The sequence below is a fragment of the Schistocerca gregaria genome, chromosome 10 (genome assembly GCF_023897955.1).
Source record: "Schistocerca gregaria isolate iqSchGreg1 chromosome 10, iqSchGreg1.2, whole genome shotgun sequence".
Classification (NCBI taxonomy): domain Eukaryota; kingdom Metazoa; phylum Arthropoda; class Insecta; order Orthoptera; family Acrididae; genus Schistocerca; species Schistocerca gregaria.
Window position 1 is genome coordinate 82,229,076 of NC_064929.1, and position 18,563 is coordinate 82,247,638.

Sequence of the window (18,563 nt, forward strand, 5' to 3'; positions counted from 1 at the left end):
CTGTTTTTGCTCATTTTTATATGTTGTTTATTTGTGAATATGACAAGTTCATTTTAATTCCGATAATGTTTCATTGAAAATACTAGAATTAGAGTCGAATGTACTGAAAACGTACTTGTATTTTCTGTTTCAAATGTAATTTGTGACACTATCTTTTTCTACACTAAGCTCAAGCATATAATAATACAATGTAGTATCATTAACCATTCAGTAATTGCCATTTAATTAAAACAATATTTCAATATTTTTATAATTATAAACCTATTGATTTCTCTGTGAGTGTCATATATTTTGTAAATCAGTGTATTTAATATGTATATACTGATTATGCTGTTCATCGAATTGTAACAGTTTCATGTAAAAATCTGTAGTTATGTTTCAGTTGCAGATTGAAGTCCTGTATTTCTTTTTTTCCCAAAGTGTTTCTAAAGTTCATCAAAAATAGAAGTTACAATTCTGAAAATGTGCCCAAGTTTTATGTCACATGTCAGTTATTACTTATTACTACACACAAATGGAATCTTGGCAATTTTTTGGTTAAAAGCAATGTTTAGTATGCCTACATTATTCACTGACAAAATGTTAGGTTTATATAATTTGAATTGAACATTCCACAATGCCATTTAATCTCACAAGTAATAAGCTTTGCTCCGAAGCAGAACACACAGTCACTAGTTTTCATATTTAGATTTAATTTCATAGTTGGAATATGATATATTGCTATGTCTAATAACAGTGTCACAGCCAGAGAATTAAGCACAGAGACAAACAAAAGCAATAAGAAATGAGTAATGGATCAGCAGGAAGAATATGGACAGTACTCAACGTGATTAAAATGGCTGGTTCATAAGTATTAGATTCCGGACCCGTGTTTGTACACTGAAGTGCCTTGGAAACTGGTACAGGCATAGCTATTTGAATACAGAGATATGTAAACAAGCAGAATATGGTGCTGCGGTTGTCAACGCCTATATAAGACAACAAATGTTTGGCACCATTGTTATATCGATTAATGCTGCTTCAATGGCAGGTTATCAAGATTTAAGTGAGTTTGAACATGATATTATAGTCGGCACACGAGTGATGAGACATAGCAGTGAAGTGGGGATTTTCCCGTATGGCCATTTCAAGAGTGTACTGCAAATATCAGGAATCCAATAAAACATCAAATCTCTGACATTACTGTGGCCAGGAAAAGGTCCTGCAAGAATGGGACCGACAATGACTGAAGAGAATCGTTCAGTGTGACAGAAGTGCGACCCTTCTGCAAACTGCTGCAGATGGCAATTCTGGGCTATCAACAAGTGTCAGTGTGTGAACCATTCAGCAAAACATCAGTATGGGCTTTCGGAGTCGAAGGCCCACTCGTGTACCCCTGATGACTGCACGACACATAGCTTTATGCCTTGCCTGGACCCGTCAACACTGACATTGGACTGTTGAAGACTGGAAACATGTTGCCCGGTCGTACGAGTCTCGTTTCACATTGTAACAAGCAGATGGATGTGTATGGGTATGGAGACAACCTCATGAATCCATAGATCTCACATGTCAGCAGTGGACTGTTCAAGCTGGTGGAGGCTCTGTAATGGTGTGGGGCATATGCAGTTGGAGTGCTATCAGACCCCTGATACATCTATGTACTTCTCTAACAGGTGACACATACGTAAGCATCCTGTCTGATAACCTGAATGCATTCATGTTCATTGTGTATTCAGACAGACTTCCAGTTCAGTTCCAGCAAGACAATGTGACAACCCACATGTGCAGAATTGCTACAGAGTGGCTCCAGGAACACTCTTCTGCTGGCCACCAAACTCCCCAGACATGAGCATTATTGAGCATATATGGGACACCTTGCATCGTGCTGTTATGAAGATTTTCCACCCCCTCATACTCTTACGGATTTATCGACAGCCCTACAAGATTCATGGTGTCAATTCCCTCCAGCAGACATTAGTCGAGTCCATGCCATGTCGTGTTGTGGCACTTCTGTTTGCTCGCAAGGGCCCTACAAGATATTAGGCAGGTATACCAGTTTCTATGGCTCTTCTGTGTAGTTTTTCTAGTTTTAACCAGTACTATCTAGTTGTTGTAAGTTATGCCATTCACTGTTTATTGTGTTGTGCTTTTGCAGAGTGTTGCAGCATTACAATGCCAACCCAGACGAGTACAGCGTAATATTCACATCTGGGGCAACAGCAGCCCTGAAGCTGGTAGCAGAGTCCTTTGTCTGGGGAGAGGACGGTCAGGCTGGCATCTTCACCTACCTTCAGGACAACCACACGTCCGTACTGGGAATGAGAGAACTAGCAGCATCTCGAGGTGCTTCAGTAATGTGCGTCAGCCAGGAGGAAGCTTTTTCTGTCTTCAACAAGACTAAAGGAGAGGTGAGATCAGACGTGTTTGCCGCCAATTGGTTCCTGAGTAACAACTGGGTGACACTCTCCTAATGATGGTGTCCGTCTGTCCACTTCCTGTGCCCTCCCTGTCTCTACACCTCCTGTACTTCTCCCTAGAGAGCCGTGTATCGAGTATGGTGTTAATCGACACAGATTTGTGTGGGCGAAAAACTTGACCTCATTGGAGTGCTTTCTGAAATGTTTCTAATTGTAAATTAATATTTGTTTTTCTTAATATTTAGTATGTAGGCAGATCATATTATAGAATTTATCAGTGATAACAACTTCAGAATTGTAAATCATGCCTAACCATATATGATAACCATTCAGGGTGAATCAGGAGGAAAGGTACAGGCTTTGCGGGGTGATAGTATATAAGACTCTGAACAAAAAACTTCAAATGAACATATGCCCTATTCCTCACAGTTTCTGAGATAGAACACATTTAGTGGACAGAGAAATTACCTGTAACCCCTAGTATCAGATGCTAATTGATTTGACTTGTTTTAGCACAAGTACTTGCTTACGTATTAAATGTCCAAGATATCGATATGTCGCCACTGTGCAGTAAACACATTTCCATACACCTCCATATTCTTTATGTTCTAATGTTACAGTGTCAAATGCATCCACAACAGCACTGCACAGTTGTCTGTTTGTAGCATAATGATATGCGAATATGTGCGTCTTAATGGCTCTCCATAACGAGTTGTCAGTTGTGGTGTGTTCACGAGTTCTTGGTGGTCATTTCAAGGGAGCTAGTGTTGCTGAGGAACCACAGGTGTTTATTTAGGAGCTCCTACGCTGCAAGAATGTAGCGAGGAGGTGCTATGTCTTGCTATATTCTGAGAGACCTCTTTCCTCAAGTTGCAGTATGAACTATGTTTATAACATGTGAAAGTAATTTGCACCATTAACATAGTGTAATATCTGATGTTATATCATCACTACCTGTATCGTTACATGAGGTGAGTTCCTTTCTAACTTGTCTGTCGAACGAGGATTCTATTTGACCCAAATGACAATATTTGTAGCATGTGTACTGTGACAAATGACACATTCATCTGAAAACAAAGTGCAGCATTCTAAAACACGCTCATTTCGGTCTGTATCTGATAAATCATTTATGAATGTCGGTGGAAAAGTTCTGACTGTAAGGTCTTGTTTCATGCACTCTCACATTTTCATCCTCGGCATACCGAGCTCTGAAGCACATTTATGTGTCAACTTCACATAGAGACTCTGGTATATTTCTCCTCATGGCTTCTTCCTTCTACTACCGAAACCTAAACCGTGTCTTTCCCAATCCAGATGTATTGCCTTTCAAGGTGGAGCATTATTAAATATTTCTTGGAATGCTCCCATAAGCTATCTCATTGTCTCCCCCGTATGTTGTTATTCATACACCCAAACATTTGTTCCTAAGCACACCTCAATATGACCACTCACGTCTGCCATGGCTACAAATTAAAACTTGACTGACACTGTGAAAAAACAGGTCAACATGAATTCCAACAATTGATAAGAAGTAACATAGCTACCACCCTGCGCAATAATATTTTATACTAAACAGGGGTATGGAGACTTCTCGTCCACCCTGTACATTGTTATTAGTTTTTTTATTACTCAAATATTGTGTTTTTTTACAGTGTACTAGAGTAACAAAGAAAAAGTTTGACGAACAATGATACAGAACACTTGTGGTCTACCAAATTGGGAAACTACCTCAAATTGGCCAACAGAAGCTACTTAAACTACAGAAAATGCTTGACAGGCAATGAATAGGACATTTTTTGTAGGAAATGTAATGTGGTTTAATTTTGTACTGTGCCACGTTTTCACTGGAGGTTGTGGTTTTTGAGTTATTAAAAAAAATAAAAACGTGATATTAAATCTTGAAAACCATTTGGAATAGGACATATATCCATATGACATTTTTGTTCAGAATCACTATCACCTCTCAAACCATGTACCTTTCCTCTTGGCTCACACTGTATATGTTTTGCTAGCTGGAAAAGAAAAAGAAACATAACTCATCTGACATCTGCATGTGCATAAAATCTACTCCAGACTTCTCCAAGCATTTCTATGTTCAGCCATGTGCATTGACATTGCTCAGCGTATTGCAGGGACTTACATTAAGGACACAAATTTTCGTAGTTGAACAGCTGTGAATAGCTCAAAATGTAAAAATGTTATTTCACTAAACATTTCAGAATCACTCAGGATTAGTTCAATAATGGACAAAGATGTTTGAAACTAGTCATCATTATGTGCATCTTCATGTTTTCACAGTTGAGTGACTGATGCATTAAATTTTGGATCTGCAACCACATAAACCGTATTTCTTACTTTAATATCTGAGCAGTATGCCTTGTAACCATCCTCAGAGTGCTGTAGCTTCAGGTTGTCAGCTCAGTCGGAAGATGTCTGGTTAGTATACAGCTGAAATATTAAAAAAAGAAAAAAGAAACAAGGTTTATGTGTTGCGCATCTGAAATTTAATGGATTAGTCACCATTAACCAAATTGTCACTGCAACAGAGATTTCATTCTACTCTGTGCATGTATATCTAATATGAAATTACCTTTGTTTGTGGTTATGAGTTAAAAATGAATGCAGTTAAAGATACGGTTATGGCTACCCTGATTTTCGATTTTCCCAAGTCGTTTCAATAGAATGGTGTGATGGCTTTTAACAATAGCCCATTAGTGTTCTTTTCCTCATTTATTTTTTGTTATTAGCAGTTTGAAACTAACATTTTATAGAGGTTGGTTCTTATTAATGTTTAGGAAGTTCTAAAACAGTGTAGATGACACTGAGACGACAAATTTTATACGAGACACATGGAGCTGCAAATGTTAGGAAATACCCCAAAAGTGGATGACAAATGCTGAACATGTGCTGTCACCACATGACTTACCTCACCACACATGCAGTAAGTGGGCTTATCTACCTACCCTTGACAGTAGGGACTGCGCTACACATTGCTCTTCTAGGCTACTTTGTCTTCAAACACATTTGGTAAATGTTATGCGTTGGAAACATAGTAAAAGTTATAACATTATTGTCCTCACTGGAACCAAGAAAATCTGGTCTAATTCTGTGTTTTTCTTTCCTTTTGTCCCTTCTTTTTTGTTTGCAGACTTTATTCAGCAAAGAACATGTACATCATTTACTGCTAGCAATGCAATTCAGAAAGTTATACTTACTATCTTGTCACACAATATGGCAGGTTTCTGTTCTTCTGTACTTGCAACTAACCACCAGAGGCTGTGAGACAGGTAACTACAATAATAAATCTTACCTCAATGTAAATACACAATTGTGTTACACAATACAAAAAAAATACTGCCTGCTAGACACAAGACTCGAACCCTGAGCCGCCATTCGCTAAAGTGTCGCATGCAGGCCCAGAGCCACACTGACGTGAATACTTGACTTGAGTTGGGATGATCAGGTGCAACAGACTGATAGGCTCCACCAGTTCATGAGCAGTGAGGTACGTCTTCTGGTCACGTCACATGTCCAACATGTGTCATCTGCTTTTGGGGGTATTTCCTGACATTTTCATCGCCACGTGTCTTAAATTACTTTTCTCATCATCATGTATGTCACTTCAGGGTTTTTGTATGTTAATAAGGATCACGGTGTATAGTAATATGATGAAAAATATTATTTTTATAGTTGTTGTTTTTTGTTGTTGTTGTTAAATACATTTAATTATTACTCACTTAATGTTGTGACATGTTTCATTACCATGTAAGTATGTAGAACAGAAAGGCAATTCCAATTGTTTACAGATCTACACCTCTTGCAATATATTTGCCCCTCTGCCAATGAGGTCATTACAGAAAAGTTATTTTAGACACTCTGAATTATTTGGTGCTCTTTTTTACAGATACATGGAGCTGAGGTACCAAGCAGCAACTCCCTTTTTGTGTATCCAGCGCAGAGCAATTTCTGCGGCGTGCGCTACCCACTATCTTGGGTTGAAAGTGTGCACTGTGGCAGTTTGAATAAGCTTCCTGGTATCAGAAATGATTCTTCAAAGTGGTTCTGTTTGCTGGATGCTGCAGCAATGCCGTCACTGGATCTGTCGCACCTAGCACCAGACTTTGTTTCTGTGTCATTTTACAAGGTACTCTCAAAGTCTCACTCGTAACGTCCAGGGGGAGAAAACTGACTGACTCTCTCTCTCTCTCTCTCTCTCTCTCTCTCTCTCCCCCCCCCCCCTCTCTCTCCCTCTCTCTCTCTCTCTCTCTCTTCTCTCTCTCTCTCTCTCTCTCTCCCTCTCTCTCTCTCTCTCTCTCTCCCTCTCTCTCCCTCCCTCTCCTTTGCTGCACATTTGGTGCTATAATGTAGTACATATTATTAATGCAGTGTATATTAATTGAATCTTTATTTTTTGTAAAAAGAGTACTAGCAGAGCGTAAGCATAGTGGACAAGTAACAGATCCCCCCCCTCAAGGAAACATTGCAACAATACCATGTACCATCACCTGTAGCCTTGTTGTTGTTGTTGTTGTTGTTGTGGTCTTCAGTCCTGAGACTGGTTTGATGCAGCTCTCCCTGCTACTCTATCCTGTGCAAGCTTCTCCATCTCCCAGTACCTACTGCAGCCTACATCCTTCTGAATCTGCTTGCTGTATTCATCTCTTGGACTTCCTCTACATTTTTTCCCCCCACACTTCCCTCCAGTACTCAAAATTTCTTTTCTGCTTGGTTCTGTTCAGTTCTTCCTCATTAGTTACACAATATATCCATCTAATCTCCAGCATTCTTCTGTAGCATAAAGTTTCAAAAGCCTCTATTCTCTTCTTCTCTAAACTGTTGCTCACCCACATTTCACATCCATCACTAGCTACAATCCAGTTAAATAACTGTAGAAAAATCAGATGTTGACAAATTTCTCATGTTCCAAAACACTTTCCTTTCTGTTGCCAGTCTAAATGTCATATTCTCTTTACTTCAGGCACCATCAGTTATTTTACTGTCCAAATAGCAAAGCTTGTCTACTATCTTTACGACTTGTTTCATAATCTAATTCCTTCAGCATCATCTGATCTAATTTGACTACGTTCCAGTACCCTTGTTTTGCTTTAGTTGACATTCATCTTATATCCTCTTTGATATGTTACAACCCTGTCTCACTCCCTTCTCAACTGCTACTTTCCTCTCGTGCTCCCTGACTCTTATAACTGCCATCTGATTTGTGTACAAGCATAAATAGTCTTCCGTTCCCTTTATTTTACCTCTGCTACCTTCAGAATTTCAAAGAGAGTATTCCAGTCAACAATGTCAAAAGTTTTTTTTTTCAGATTTGCAATAGCTATAAATGAAGATTTGCCTTTCTGTGACCTATCTACTGAGATAATTCACAGAGTCAGTAATGCCTCACATGTTGCTATATTTCTCCAGAATCGAAACTCACCTTCCCCAGAGTCAGCTCCTACCAATTTTTGTATTCTTCTGTAAATAATTCGTGTCAGTATTTTGCAACAATAACAACTGATAGTTCAGTTATATTCACACCTGCGAGCACCAGTTTTCTTTGGAATTGGAACTGTTACAGTCATTTTGAAGTCTGAGAGTATTTTACGTATCTCCTACATCTCTAACCCTGATAACAGTCTCAGATTGACGAGCGAGGCTCTCCGTGAGTTTTGTCAGGTACGCTGTATGTAGCTGAAGTAACCCACTGGTGATTAGATCTGGTAGGACAACCAGACTGCAAACTCATTCACTGCAGTGTTTCACTCTCTGTTCCAAATAGTCCCATACATTTTGTACACGATTTCGGGAGCCAGTCGAGATGCGACAGTGTGTCTGAGTGTTCGTCAAACTGGGCACACGTGTGAGCTAGCCGGTGTACATGGTAGTCATCATCTGGGAAGAGAGGGGTGTCAAAAACATACTTTAATGAAGATATAGAAAGAGAGGCAACACTCAGTTACCAAGAATGTCCACCCCTGGTAGCTGAATGGTCAGTGTGACGGATTGTCACTCCTCTGGGCCCGGGTTCGATTCCCGGCTGGGTCGGGGAATTTTCTCCGCCCAGGGACTGGGTGTTTTGCTGTCATCGTCATCATCATCCTATCGACTGCAGGTCACTGAAGTGGCATCAAATTGAAAGACCGGCACCCGGCGAACGGTGTGCCGGACGGGGGGGCCGTAGCCGTACGATTAAATTAAATAAAAGTTAGCGAGAATGTTTTTTTCATCGTAACCTGAACGCAGGGGCCTCACAGTAGTGCCTCCGACCTGAACTACAGTCTCCACATATTGCAGGTAAGTGCCTCATCAGGTCCTGCCTGCACTCGGTGCTTCACATCATTTGTGAGGTGGCAGAGTAACGACTCGTCGGCCCGCACTACAGGCCTCCAGTCTGCTGTCCAGTCTGTGTTGTTTGACTGACTGGAAGTGTGCAGCTGTACCGTTGTGGCCTGTGGCCTTTTCTGAGATTCCCAGCTCCGTGTGCCTGTTGCATACAGTTGCTTTCACAGTGTTCGGTCATAAACTATTAGAGATAGACCTATATTCACTCACAGTAGCAGTCCTTTCAAGTTTGAAACTGGTGCTCATTGACAAGGTGTGACTCTCATCTCCAGGCCACGGTTAGTTATCACCAATGTTCTCATGCCTCATTGCACAGCTTATGGGCGGTACACCATTCCTCGTAGATATGTCGGATAGTCCGTGTCGATACGACGACAGATCGCATAGTTTTGTAGCCAGTGCGGTAACGGGCACATCGAAATGCGGTAGCTCCTTTCTGCCGTTTCGTTACATCTCAGTGTCTACCTATCTTTCTCTATTGATTCGATACAATCGACCGCCACAAACACACCACTTAACTTTTGTGAGTTACGTCTGCCTGGAACCAGTTCTATGCTGTGCCCAGTGTTCCAAAGAGAACAGTGTGCTCTCTTTAGGGGTGAATAATATTTTGTCCTTTTTACCTTAGATAGGTCTCAGCCTTTTTCGTAATAAACTTCAGTTTCATCAACATTTGTCACATAACACACATTAGAATGAAATTTTGTTTCTGTTCTTGTTGATTGGATAAAGACAGGTGAGGCTGTATGTCAGAACTTCTATGGAGTGTACAGGGTTCTTTCATAGGGCACTAAGAAGAAACACAAAAAACTGACATCAGGGCTTTAAAAAAATCACAGAATAGATACTCTTTTTAACAATCAGAAGTTTGAGACAGTGTTTGTTGAACATATTTTAGCCTTACCAGCTGAAATTTAATGGTTGTTATCCTAAATTCACGTGTCTTGTTGGATGTTGCAAACACTGTTGGTGGCAATTATGTAGCTTTATGGCTCTTTTAATATGAGAAGTTTACTTGTGTAGTAGTAGACCATTTTACGAAAATCTCATTATATGTATTGTATCAAATGGAGAATTCATTTGAAAAAACTGTAAAATGCCAAATGGCTGCCATATATTTAGCTTCAAAAGGTGAAATTGCAATAGTACCATTGGACATCTTTAAAAGCAGAAAAAAGTGCCTATCGTTGTACATCTTCCCTCCTGTAACATTTACAGACTCAACACATTTGCGGCAATTATTACATTGTCTAAGATGATTTTGTATGCACGTGCTTGTGGTCTTTCTCAGATAAAATCACTTATTTATTTATTTAGCATTTGGCATCTACAGAGTAAAATTGCACACACACTATTAATTAATATAATACACGAATTACAAATATATTATTAAATGATTGATTGCAAACAATAATATGCGAAAGATTAGGGAGACAGCCACTAAAGCTATTAAAAGTATCTAAGCAGGTCACTCACTGAACAGCACGTGGAGTAGCATTCATGATATCCCTCCTTTCTCCTTCAAACCTCCTCACAGGACACTTGAAGATCAGGTGAGGGATTGTTTTTTCTTCTGCACCACAGTCGCATTATGGATCATCAGTGAGTTTCCATTTGTGGAGAATAGCCTTACACCAGCCGTGGTTAGTCCTCACATGATTAAGTCTGCATCAAGTTCTTCTGAGCATTTGCATTCCTTCCACTGGTATCGAAGGATCAATATCAGTGATGAGAGGGTGGTGATTATTCACCGACCAGTATTGCCCTCCATTCCCTTGCTATGTCGTACCTTTCGGGGAATTTGAGGACTTCATCTTCCCAGATAGGTTTCCTGGATTTTAGGCAGATAATTGGTAGATGGTCCAATATTTTTCGGATAGGTATATCTTCAGAGATAGAGGGGTCATTAATTTTCTTCCAGTCTCGGATAGCTGCTTGTTGCCTTCTGAGGGAGGGATGAGCTATATTGCAAAGGGCATGAAGCCAGGGAATTGGAGCAGGTTGCAGAGTTCCTGAGTCAATCCTCATGGTGGTATTAAACTGAACATATATTTTCTTCGTGTGTGTGCTCTTGTACCAGACTGTGGCGCAGCATTCTGCCACCGAGTAAACAAGAGATTGTGCTGTGGTACGTAGGGTGTTAGCTTGAGCTCCCCATGAGGTTCCAGCCAGCTTTCTTAATATGTTATTTCAAATTTTTATCTTTTGACTGGTTATTTCTAGATGTTTTGTATAGGTTAGTGACTGGTCAAGAGTTATTCCTAGATATTTTGGATGGCCATTGTGTGTCAATCGCTCATTGCAGAATGTTACTTGTAACTCTCGTCTTGCCTTAGGATTGTTCAGGTGGAATACGCTTACCCTACTTTTATTTGGATTTGGGCAGAGCCTCCATTTTGTATAATACTGGTTAAGAAGTTGGAGGTCCGTTGACAGAGTAGCTTCCCCCTCTTCGAATGTCTTGCTCTGAGTGGCTATTGCAATGTCATCTGCATAGCAGAATTTCTCGGATAAAATCACAGTCAGTTTCAGAATACTTAGCTGAAAACTATAATGGCTGACTGATTTCTTTGGGCCCACCTGCACAACCATTAAATACGTTCAACACCACTGGTGTTTGATCTTGCACTCAGTTTACTCTTTTTATGCTACTGGTTAATTAAATTTATTATTTTTTATTAAATTTAATTAAATTTATTGCTAGCCAACCGAGAAATGCTTTGCAGTTGCTAAATATGTATAGGAATTGAATGTATATCGGAATCTCTGTATCTGCCCCCCTCTGCCCCTCTCCTCCTGCCCTCCTCTCTTTCTCCATTCCTCCCCCTCCCCCTTTCTGTGTCCATTACCACCACCTCCCCCCTCACTGTGTTATTCTCCTCATCCCTCCTTCTCTCTGTCATTCTCCTCCCCAAATGGTCAGATGGCTCTAAGCACTATGGGACTTAACATCTAAGGTCATCAGTTCCCTAGACTTAGAACTTTTTTTTTTGGTCATCAGTCTACTGACTGGTTTGATGCGGCCCGCCATGAATTCCTTTCCTGTGCTAACCTCTTCATCTCAGAGTAGCACTTGCAGCCTATGTCCTCAATTATTTGCTTGACGTATTCCAGTCTCTGTCTTCCTCTACAGTTTTTGCTCTCTACAGCTCCCTCTAGTACCATGGAAGTCATTCCCTCATGTCTTAGCAGATGTCCTATCATCCTGTCCCTTCTCTTTATCAGTGTTTTCCACATATTCCTTTCCTCTCCGATTCTGCGTAGAACCACCTCATTCCTTTCCTTATCAGTCCACCTAATTTTCAACATTCGTCTATAGCACCACATCTCAAATGCTTCGATTCTCTTCTGTTCCGGTTCTCCCACAGTCCATGTTTCACTACCATACAATGCTGTACTCCAGACGTACATCATCAGAAATTTCTTCCTCAAATTAAGGCCGGTATTTGATATTAGTAGACTTCTTTTGGCCAGAAATGCCTTTTTTGCAATAGCGAGTCTGCTTTTGATGTCCTCCTTGCTCCGTCCGTCATTGGTTATTTTACTGCCTAGGTAGCAGAATTCCTTAACTTCATTGACTTCGTGACCATCAATCCTGATGTTAAGTTTCTCGCTGTTCTCATTTCTACTACTTCTCATTACCTTCGTCTTTCTCCGATTTGCTCTCAAACCATACTGTGTACTCATTAGACAGTTCATTCCGTTCAGCAGATCATTTAATTCTTCTTCACTTTCACTCAGGATAGCAATGTCATCAGCGAATCGTATCGTTGATATCCTTTCACCTTGTATTTTAATTCCACTTCTGAACCTTTCTTTTATTTCCATCATTGCTTCCTCGATGTATAGATTGAAGAGTAGGGGCGAAAGGCTACAGCCTTGTCTTACTCCCTTCGTAATACTAGCACTTCGTTCTTGATCATCCACTCTTATTATACCCTCTAGGTTGTTGTACATATTGTATATGACTCGTCTCTCCCTATAGTTTAGCTTACCCCTACTTTTTTCAGAATCTTGAAGAGCTTGCACCATTTTATATTGTCGAACGCTTTTTCCAAGTCGACAAATCCTATGAACGTGTCTTATTTTTCTTTAGCCTTGCTTCCATTATTAGACTTAGAACTATGTAAACCTAACTACTCTAAGAACATCACACACATCTGTGCCTGAGGCAGGACTCGAACCTGCGACCGTAGCAGCTGCTTTGTTCCGGACTGAGCGCCCAGAACCGCTCGGCCACAGCGGCCGGCTCTCCTCCTCCCCCCCCTCTCTCTGTCATTCTCCTCCTCTCCCTCCCTCTGTCCTTCTTTTACTTCCCCCTCTCTATGTTTATTTCCTTTCCCTACTGTGTTTACCTCCTCTTTCCGACTTGGAGCCTTCTTTATTGGTGTTGCAAAGTAAACCAGTTTTAACAAACTTAAGTTGCCAATGTAGTTGTTTAATTTGGTTGGGATCACTGGTAAGCAGGGCACAGGAGAGAACTCTCCAGCTGCTATGTATGTGAGGATAGTAGCTTCAGGACAATATTTTGCATAATTTTAATCTACTGAGAGGTAGGATTATAAAGTTCTTGGCAATTCAGATTCTGTAGAAGTATTCTAATCATAAGCTGATAAACTGTAAATAAAAATTTGCTGTCTTCTGTTAAAACTGACTGCGAGGAATAAAATGGAATAGCATGTTGTTGTGCGTAAAGATTTCATTTAAAATTGTATATAAGGAGAAAGCATACATGAAGGATAAACAATAGGTCTAATGAAACTTCCAGGCAGATTAAAACTGTGTGTCGGACAGAGACTCAAACTAGGAACCTTTGCCTTTTGCGGGGACTGAGCTACTCGAGCACAATTCGTGACCTGTCCTCACAGCTGCACTTCCACCAATACCTCATCTCCTACCTTCCAAATTTCCAAAGAGACCAGGTATAGTAGTACTGAATCATACTTCTCGGTGAACCTTGACATAATGGATGTACTTCACAAATGAATGGTCCGTGATGTTATGAGGTTAGGTACTAAAAGATTTTATTTGTGTTATAGAGAAGAGAAGTCTCTTATTAAGCATTCATAACCATTTATAGTGTAAACAGCAGTTTCACTGAACTTGGAAATTATTTTCATTGTTTGCAGATGTTCGGTTACCCTACTGGTCTCGGTGCTCTGCTTGTACGCAATTCCAGTTCTGATGCCCTCAGAAGGGATTACTTTGGAGGAGGGACTGTTCAGATTGCATTATCAAGTGAGAGATTTCACGTACCTCGAGTAGAGATCAGTGAGCGGTGAGTACAGCTGTATACAATTCGTTACCGTATTCTCGCATGAAGGGCTACTTTAATTTGGTGGAAGGAGTTTAGAATCTACATCCTAATGTTAAATCTATGCTCCCAGTGACTTGACATTTGTTATATCAATAGTTTCTTAAACAGCTATCAGTATGATAATATATAGCACTCATGTGAAAATCTCTTTTCAACTGGACATGCTGTAAACTAGGGAGCTCCATTACCCAGACATATATGAGGTTATTCAATAATTGAAGAGATTAATTGGTCTGGGGAAAAAACTGGTAGTTGTGGCTTTAAGTTGGCATCACTGGGATGAACCCTGATCAGCCGATGTATCGCCATTGCTTTGTTTATAGCCTCAAAAATATGTTTCAAGGTGGTGAGTCCGCTTGAAATATCCACATTAGATGAACAACATTCTGTTATTTGTTTTTTACTTGCTGAAGGTGAGAAACCTGTGAATATATACTGTAGAATGTCTAAAGTTTATCGTGAAGGTTGTATGAATTGTGCAAATTTTTACAAGTGGGTAGAACAGTTCAAAAATGGTGGCAATTCGGTGACTGACGACCACCATTCTGATCGACCAGTTGCAATTTCAACTCCCTCACTTGAAAGTCAAATTGATGACTTTATCCGTACAGACCACTGTGTGACTGTGGAAATGATAGTTGATAAGGTTCAAGTTAGTACTGGTGCAGTTAATAATACTATCTGTAACAAGCTGAAGTACCACAAAACATGTGGAAGATGGGTCCCAAAAGAGTTTACACGACTACACAAGGAAAGAAGGTTGAGAGTGTGCACAGAGCTAAAGGAACATTATGAAAGAGAAGGTGAGCACTTGCTCAACAAAATTTTAACTTGTGATGAAACTAGGGTTCACTGTTATGAGTCAGAATAAAAAACACAAATGGAGTGGAAGCACACCAACTCACTTGTCAAGAAAAAATTCAAAAGCCAAGAATCAACAGGAAAAGTCATGTTGAAGGAGTTTTGGGATGCTGAAGGTCCAGTTTTTTTGATTTTCTTGAATAGCAGTGTACAATGAACAGCCAATTCTGCTTGGATTTGCTTTTAAACAAGCTGAAACCAGCCATGAGAGAGAGATGTCATGAATCTCAGAGGAGAGGTGTCATACTCCAGCAAGACAGTGCATATCCTTGTATTGCTCAACTAACCCGTGAAACCATAAACATAATGGGCTGGGAAGTACTGCCTCATCCCCCTCACAGTCCTGATTTAGCACCTAATGATTTGCATGTGTTAGGTGCACTGAAGGAGGCATTACGTGGGAAGAGGATTCAGGACAATGAGGGTGTGAAAAAGTTTGTGGGAAATTGGTTCAAACAAGATTGAGAGTTCTTTGTAGCCAGAATAAAAAAAAGCTTGTAGCCCATTGGAACAAGTGCATAAATGTTCAAGGGGATTATGTTGCATAGTAGAAGTAGTATTGTTTTGTAAAAATAAACACTTTTTCAGATCAATTTGTCTCTCTAATTATTGGCTTACCCTCATACTTTCCTCTGGTTGTGGTACACCAAGCTGTAGAAGCACAAGAAGCTCCTTGTTGTCTGAAATAATGGGTTGTTGTTGTTGTTGGTGGTGGTGGTGGTGGTTTGTGTGTGTGTGTGTGTGTGTGTGTGTGTGTGTGTGTGTGTGTTGTAACTTATTCAGCACGTAATTCTATTTCACAACACACAGGAATGTGTGCATGTTAACTTATTCAGCATGTAATTCTATTCCCCCAGATGAACTTCTTACTGTAATCTCCCCTTTTACTAAACAACCTCAATTTTTGTGTGCTATTTCATCCTCATCATTAATTGTTTTCTGTATCACTCACCTTGTATCCTGAAACTTCTCAGCTCTCCCAATATTGCCCTGATTCCCAAGGAGAGACATCAGCATTTGTTGAGGATAGTTACTGTGCATACATTTTGATATTTATTTGCATATTTGCCATCACTAGTCCTTTTCTATACTGTACTTTTCTGTTTTTCACATCTTTCTGTTTTCTACAGAAATCCATGTTTTCTGAAGCTTATGTTCTATGAATATTTTTGTATTAAGAGCACTCAGTTGGGTACATTTATCCACATTTGATTCTTCTTGAAGTTTCACCTTTGACTTCTAGTCTTGGCTTTTCATGGTACCAAATAAGACTAACTGTGGATATTGAATGTGTACAGAGAAGGGCAGCATAAATGGTCACAGGATTTTTAATGTATGGGAGAGTGTCATAGAGATACTGAACAGACTGAACTGGCAAACTCTTGAAGACAGACAGAAACTATCCTGAGAAAGCCTATTAATAAAGTTTCAAGAACTGGTTTTCAATGATGACTCTAGCAGTAAGCTACAAACTCCTAAATATTACTCCCGTAGGGATTGTGAGGATAAAATTAAATTAATTACAGCATGCACAGAGGCATTTAGAATTGTTTTTGCCATGCTCCATATGTGAATGGAACAGGAAAAACTAATAACTGGTACAGTGGGGTGTATGCTCTGCCATGCACTTCACAGTGGTTTGCGGAGTACAAATGTAGATACTTATATTTAATAAATAATGAAAATAAGAATAGGTATATCTGTAGTGACTTTGGTCTGATGTCACTATGGCCTGACTGTAACAGAACAGATTTTATAACAATATTAGAACACATAATACATTATAAGTCAAAACAGTAAAGTCACAAAAAATTACTTGGAAATAATGTAGCTTGTGGTTTGACAACCGATACCTTTGAACAACAAAAGAAAGTTTTCAAGTAGATTCTGTCAAGTCTGTTTAGAAAGGATGCTGTTGCTTTAATGCATATGCCGAATTTTGTGGAGTGAAAGATATAGTCATTTTGTTAAGCGCCTTTGGTTTTTTCTTTGTTGACTGTTGACTATTTTGTTGAGGTCCTTTCTGTAAAATAGAGTCCAGCAGAAAGTGAAAAATGTACAATAATCAATAATCTCTTGGCTGTTATGACACTGGAGTGGGGAGAAACCACTTGTCGGTAATGTTTTCTTGCAAACTCAAGCAGAAAATGTCCATAGCAGATTCAGTAAACTCCATAGTGACTTGCCACATACTTCAGTCCTCCTTCAATTGTCTACAACTCGTACATTTGTGACCTTTCAGAAACTGCAGCTAACAAATTCATGAACTTCACAACATCAGTCTCATCGAAAGAAGAGATTTTAATGTCATGGAGGACATCCTATACAATGACATTCAAAAGATCACTTCAAAAGCAGCCCTGGAACTTCGTCCACCAAAGATAGAAATAACTCGATAGTAGTGGGTCAAACTACTAGCCTAGAGTCAGGTTCAGGACTTGCACATTACGGTACAATACTTTCTGAAAGTAACTGGGTGACACCTTAGACATAACCTTATCATAGCACCACCATCTTCAGAAACTGACTATTAAACATATGAAGCTGTGATGGATTCCCAGGCAGATGAGCCAAAACTTTATGGAAAGCAGACTCGAGTAGGCTATGAACAATTACTTTATCATTATTATATTCATAAACTGAATATTGCTCTTGTGTATGGCTGAATGGTGCTCGTATTTCACAGTGAGAATTATACGTGGTACATTGCTCCACACCCCTGTACAATGGCTACTCATAGAGAGTCCACTGACTGACCTCTGACAAGCTCAGGATACCTTTAAGACTTTTTCTGCGTCAGTCAGTTGTTGAAAGATATGAAATGTTAACAGTACCGTATATTGACACTTCTCTCAATGTACTTTTCTGGACTTACCAGGCACTGCCAGAAGCTCTTAGTGGCAGTTACGTCTCTTAAAGCTAGCAAAGGGAGACAGTTCAAAGAGCGGAGAAATATTTTACAAGTTCATGCACATTTGAATGTGCACTTATTTGATATCATTAAGCATACCATCTGTAAATCCACAGTTCCAGTTCCCTTTTAAGTTATGCATCCCAGCAATGGGTTACTGTGCCTCAAGTAGGGGTATAAACAAACAAACAGGCAAACTCCGTTCAAACAAGCCTTGAAGGCACAATAGTACTGACCGACTGTCATGTTATCATCAGCTCATCAATGCCACTGGGTGTGGATATGGAGGGCTTTCCCAGCTGTTGTCAGCAGTGCTGTTTTTCTGGTGGAACACTGGGGGATGCGTACCCCAACTTTTTTATTGGCAAAGTAATTTTTTTACAATGTTGAAGTGCCGAAGATTTATTTCAAAGGCGTAAATTTTTTATTTCATTTTTTTGTGTGTTGATATTTGTAATACGAATGATACCAGTGCAGTTTTCCGTTGGGAAAAGCAATGTCATTGACTGTTTCAAGCATTTCGAAGCCGTGGCAATCATCCTCGACAACTGAATCGCTGGCAGCCAGTTCAGCAAGCATATAGTGCCCGCGCCTGCTAATAGTGGGCGATGGTAGTGCTAAACGGATATGCATACTCTCAAATGCCGAGCAGACATCTAGCTACTGATAGAAAGAGTAAAGTAAGAAGGCGTGAAGACTACAGCAGCCATGAACTAAAGTCAGTTTGGAAACT

General features: G+C 39.9%; 1 protein-coding gene across 5 annotated transcripts in view; it reads left to right on the forward strand.

Annotated features, from left to right (window-relative positions):
• LOC126293317 (molybdenum cofactor sulfurase 3) overlaps nucleotides 1-18,563 on the forward strand; it is a 151,285-nt gene that overhangs the window by 42,029 nt on the left and 90,693 nt on the right. For 4 of the 5 annotated variants that reach the window (XM_049986465.1, XM_049986462.1, XM_049986463.1 and 1 more), the window contains exons 3-5: nucleotides 2,138-2,390; nucleotides 6,304-6,543; nucleotides 13,871-14,019. In XM_049986465.1, the coding sequence (XP_049842422.1) occupies nucleotides 2,138-2,390; nucleotides 6,304-6,543; nucleotides 13,871-14,019 (642 nt within the window). Of the gene's footprint in view, nucleotides 1-1,956; nucleotides 2,030-2,137; nucleotides 2,391-6,303; nucleotides 6,544-13,870; nucleotides 14,020-18,563 lie in introns of those variants that run through there. The other variant, XM_049986466.1, reaches the window with a different exon arrangement.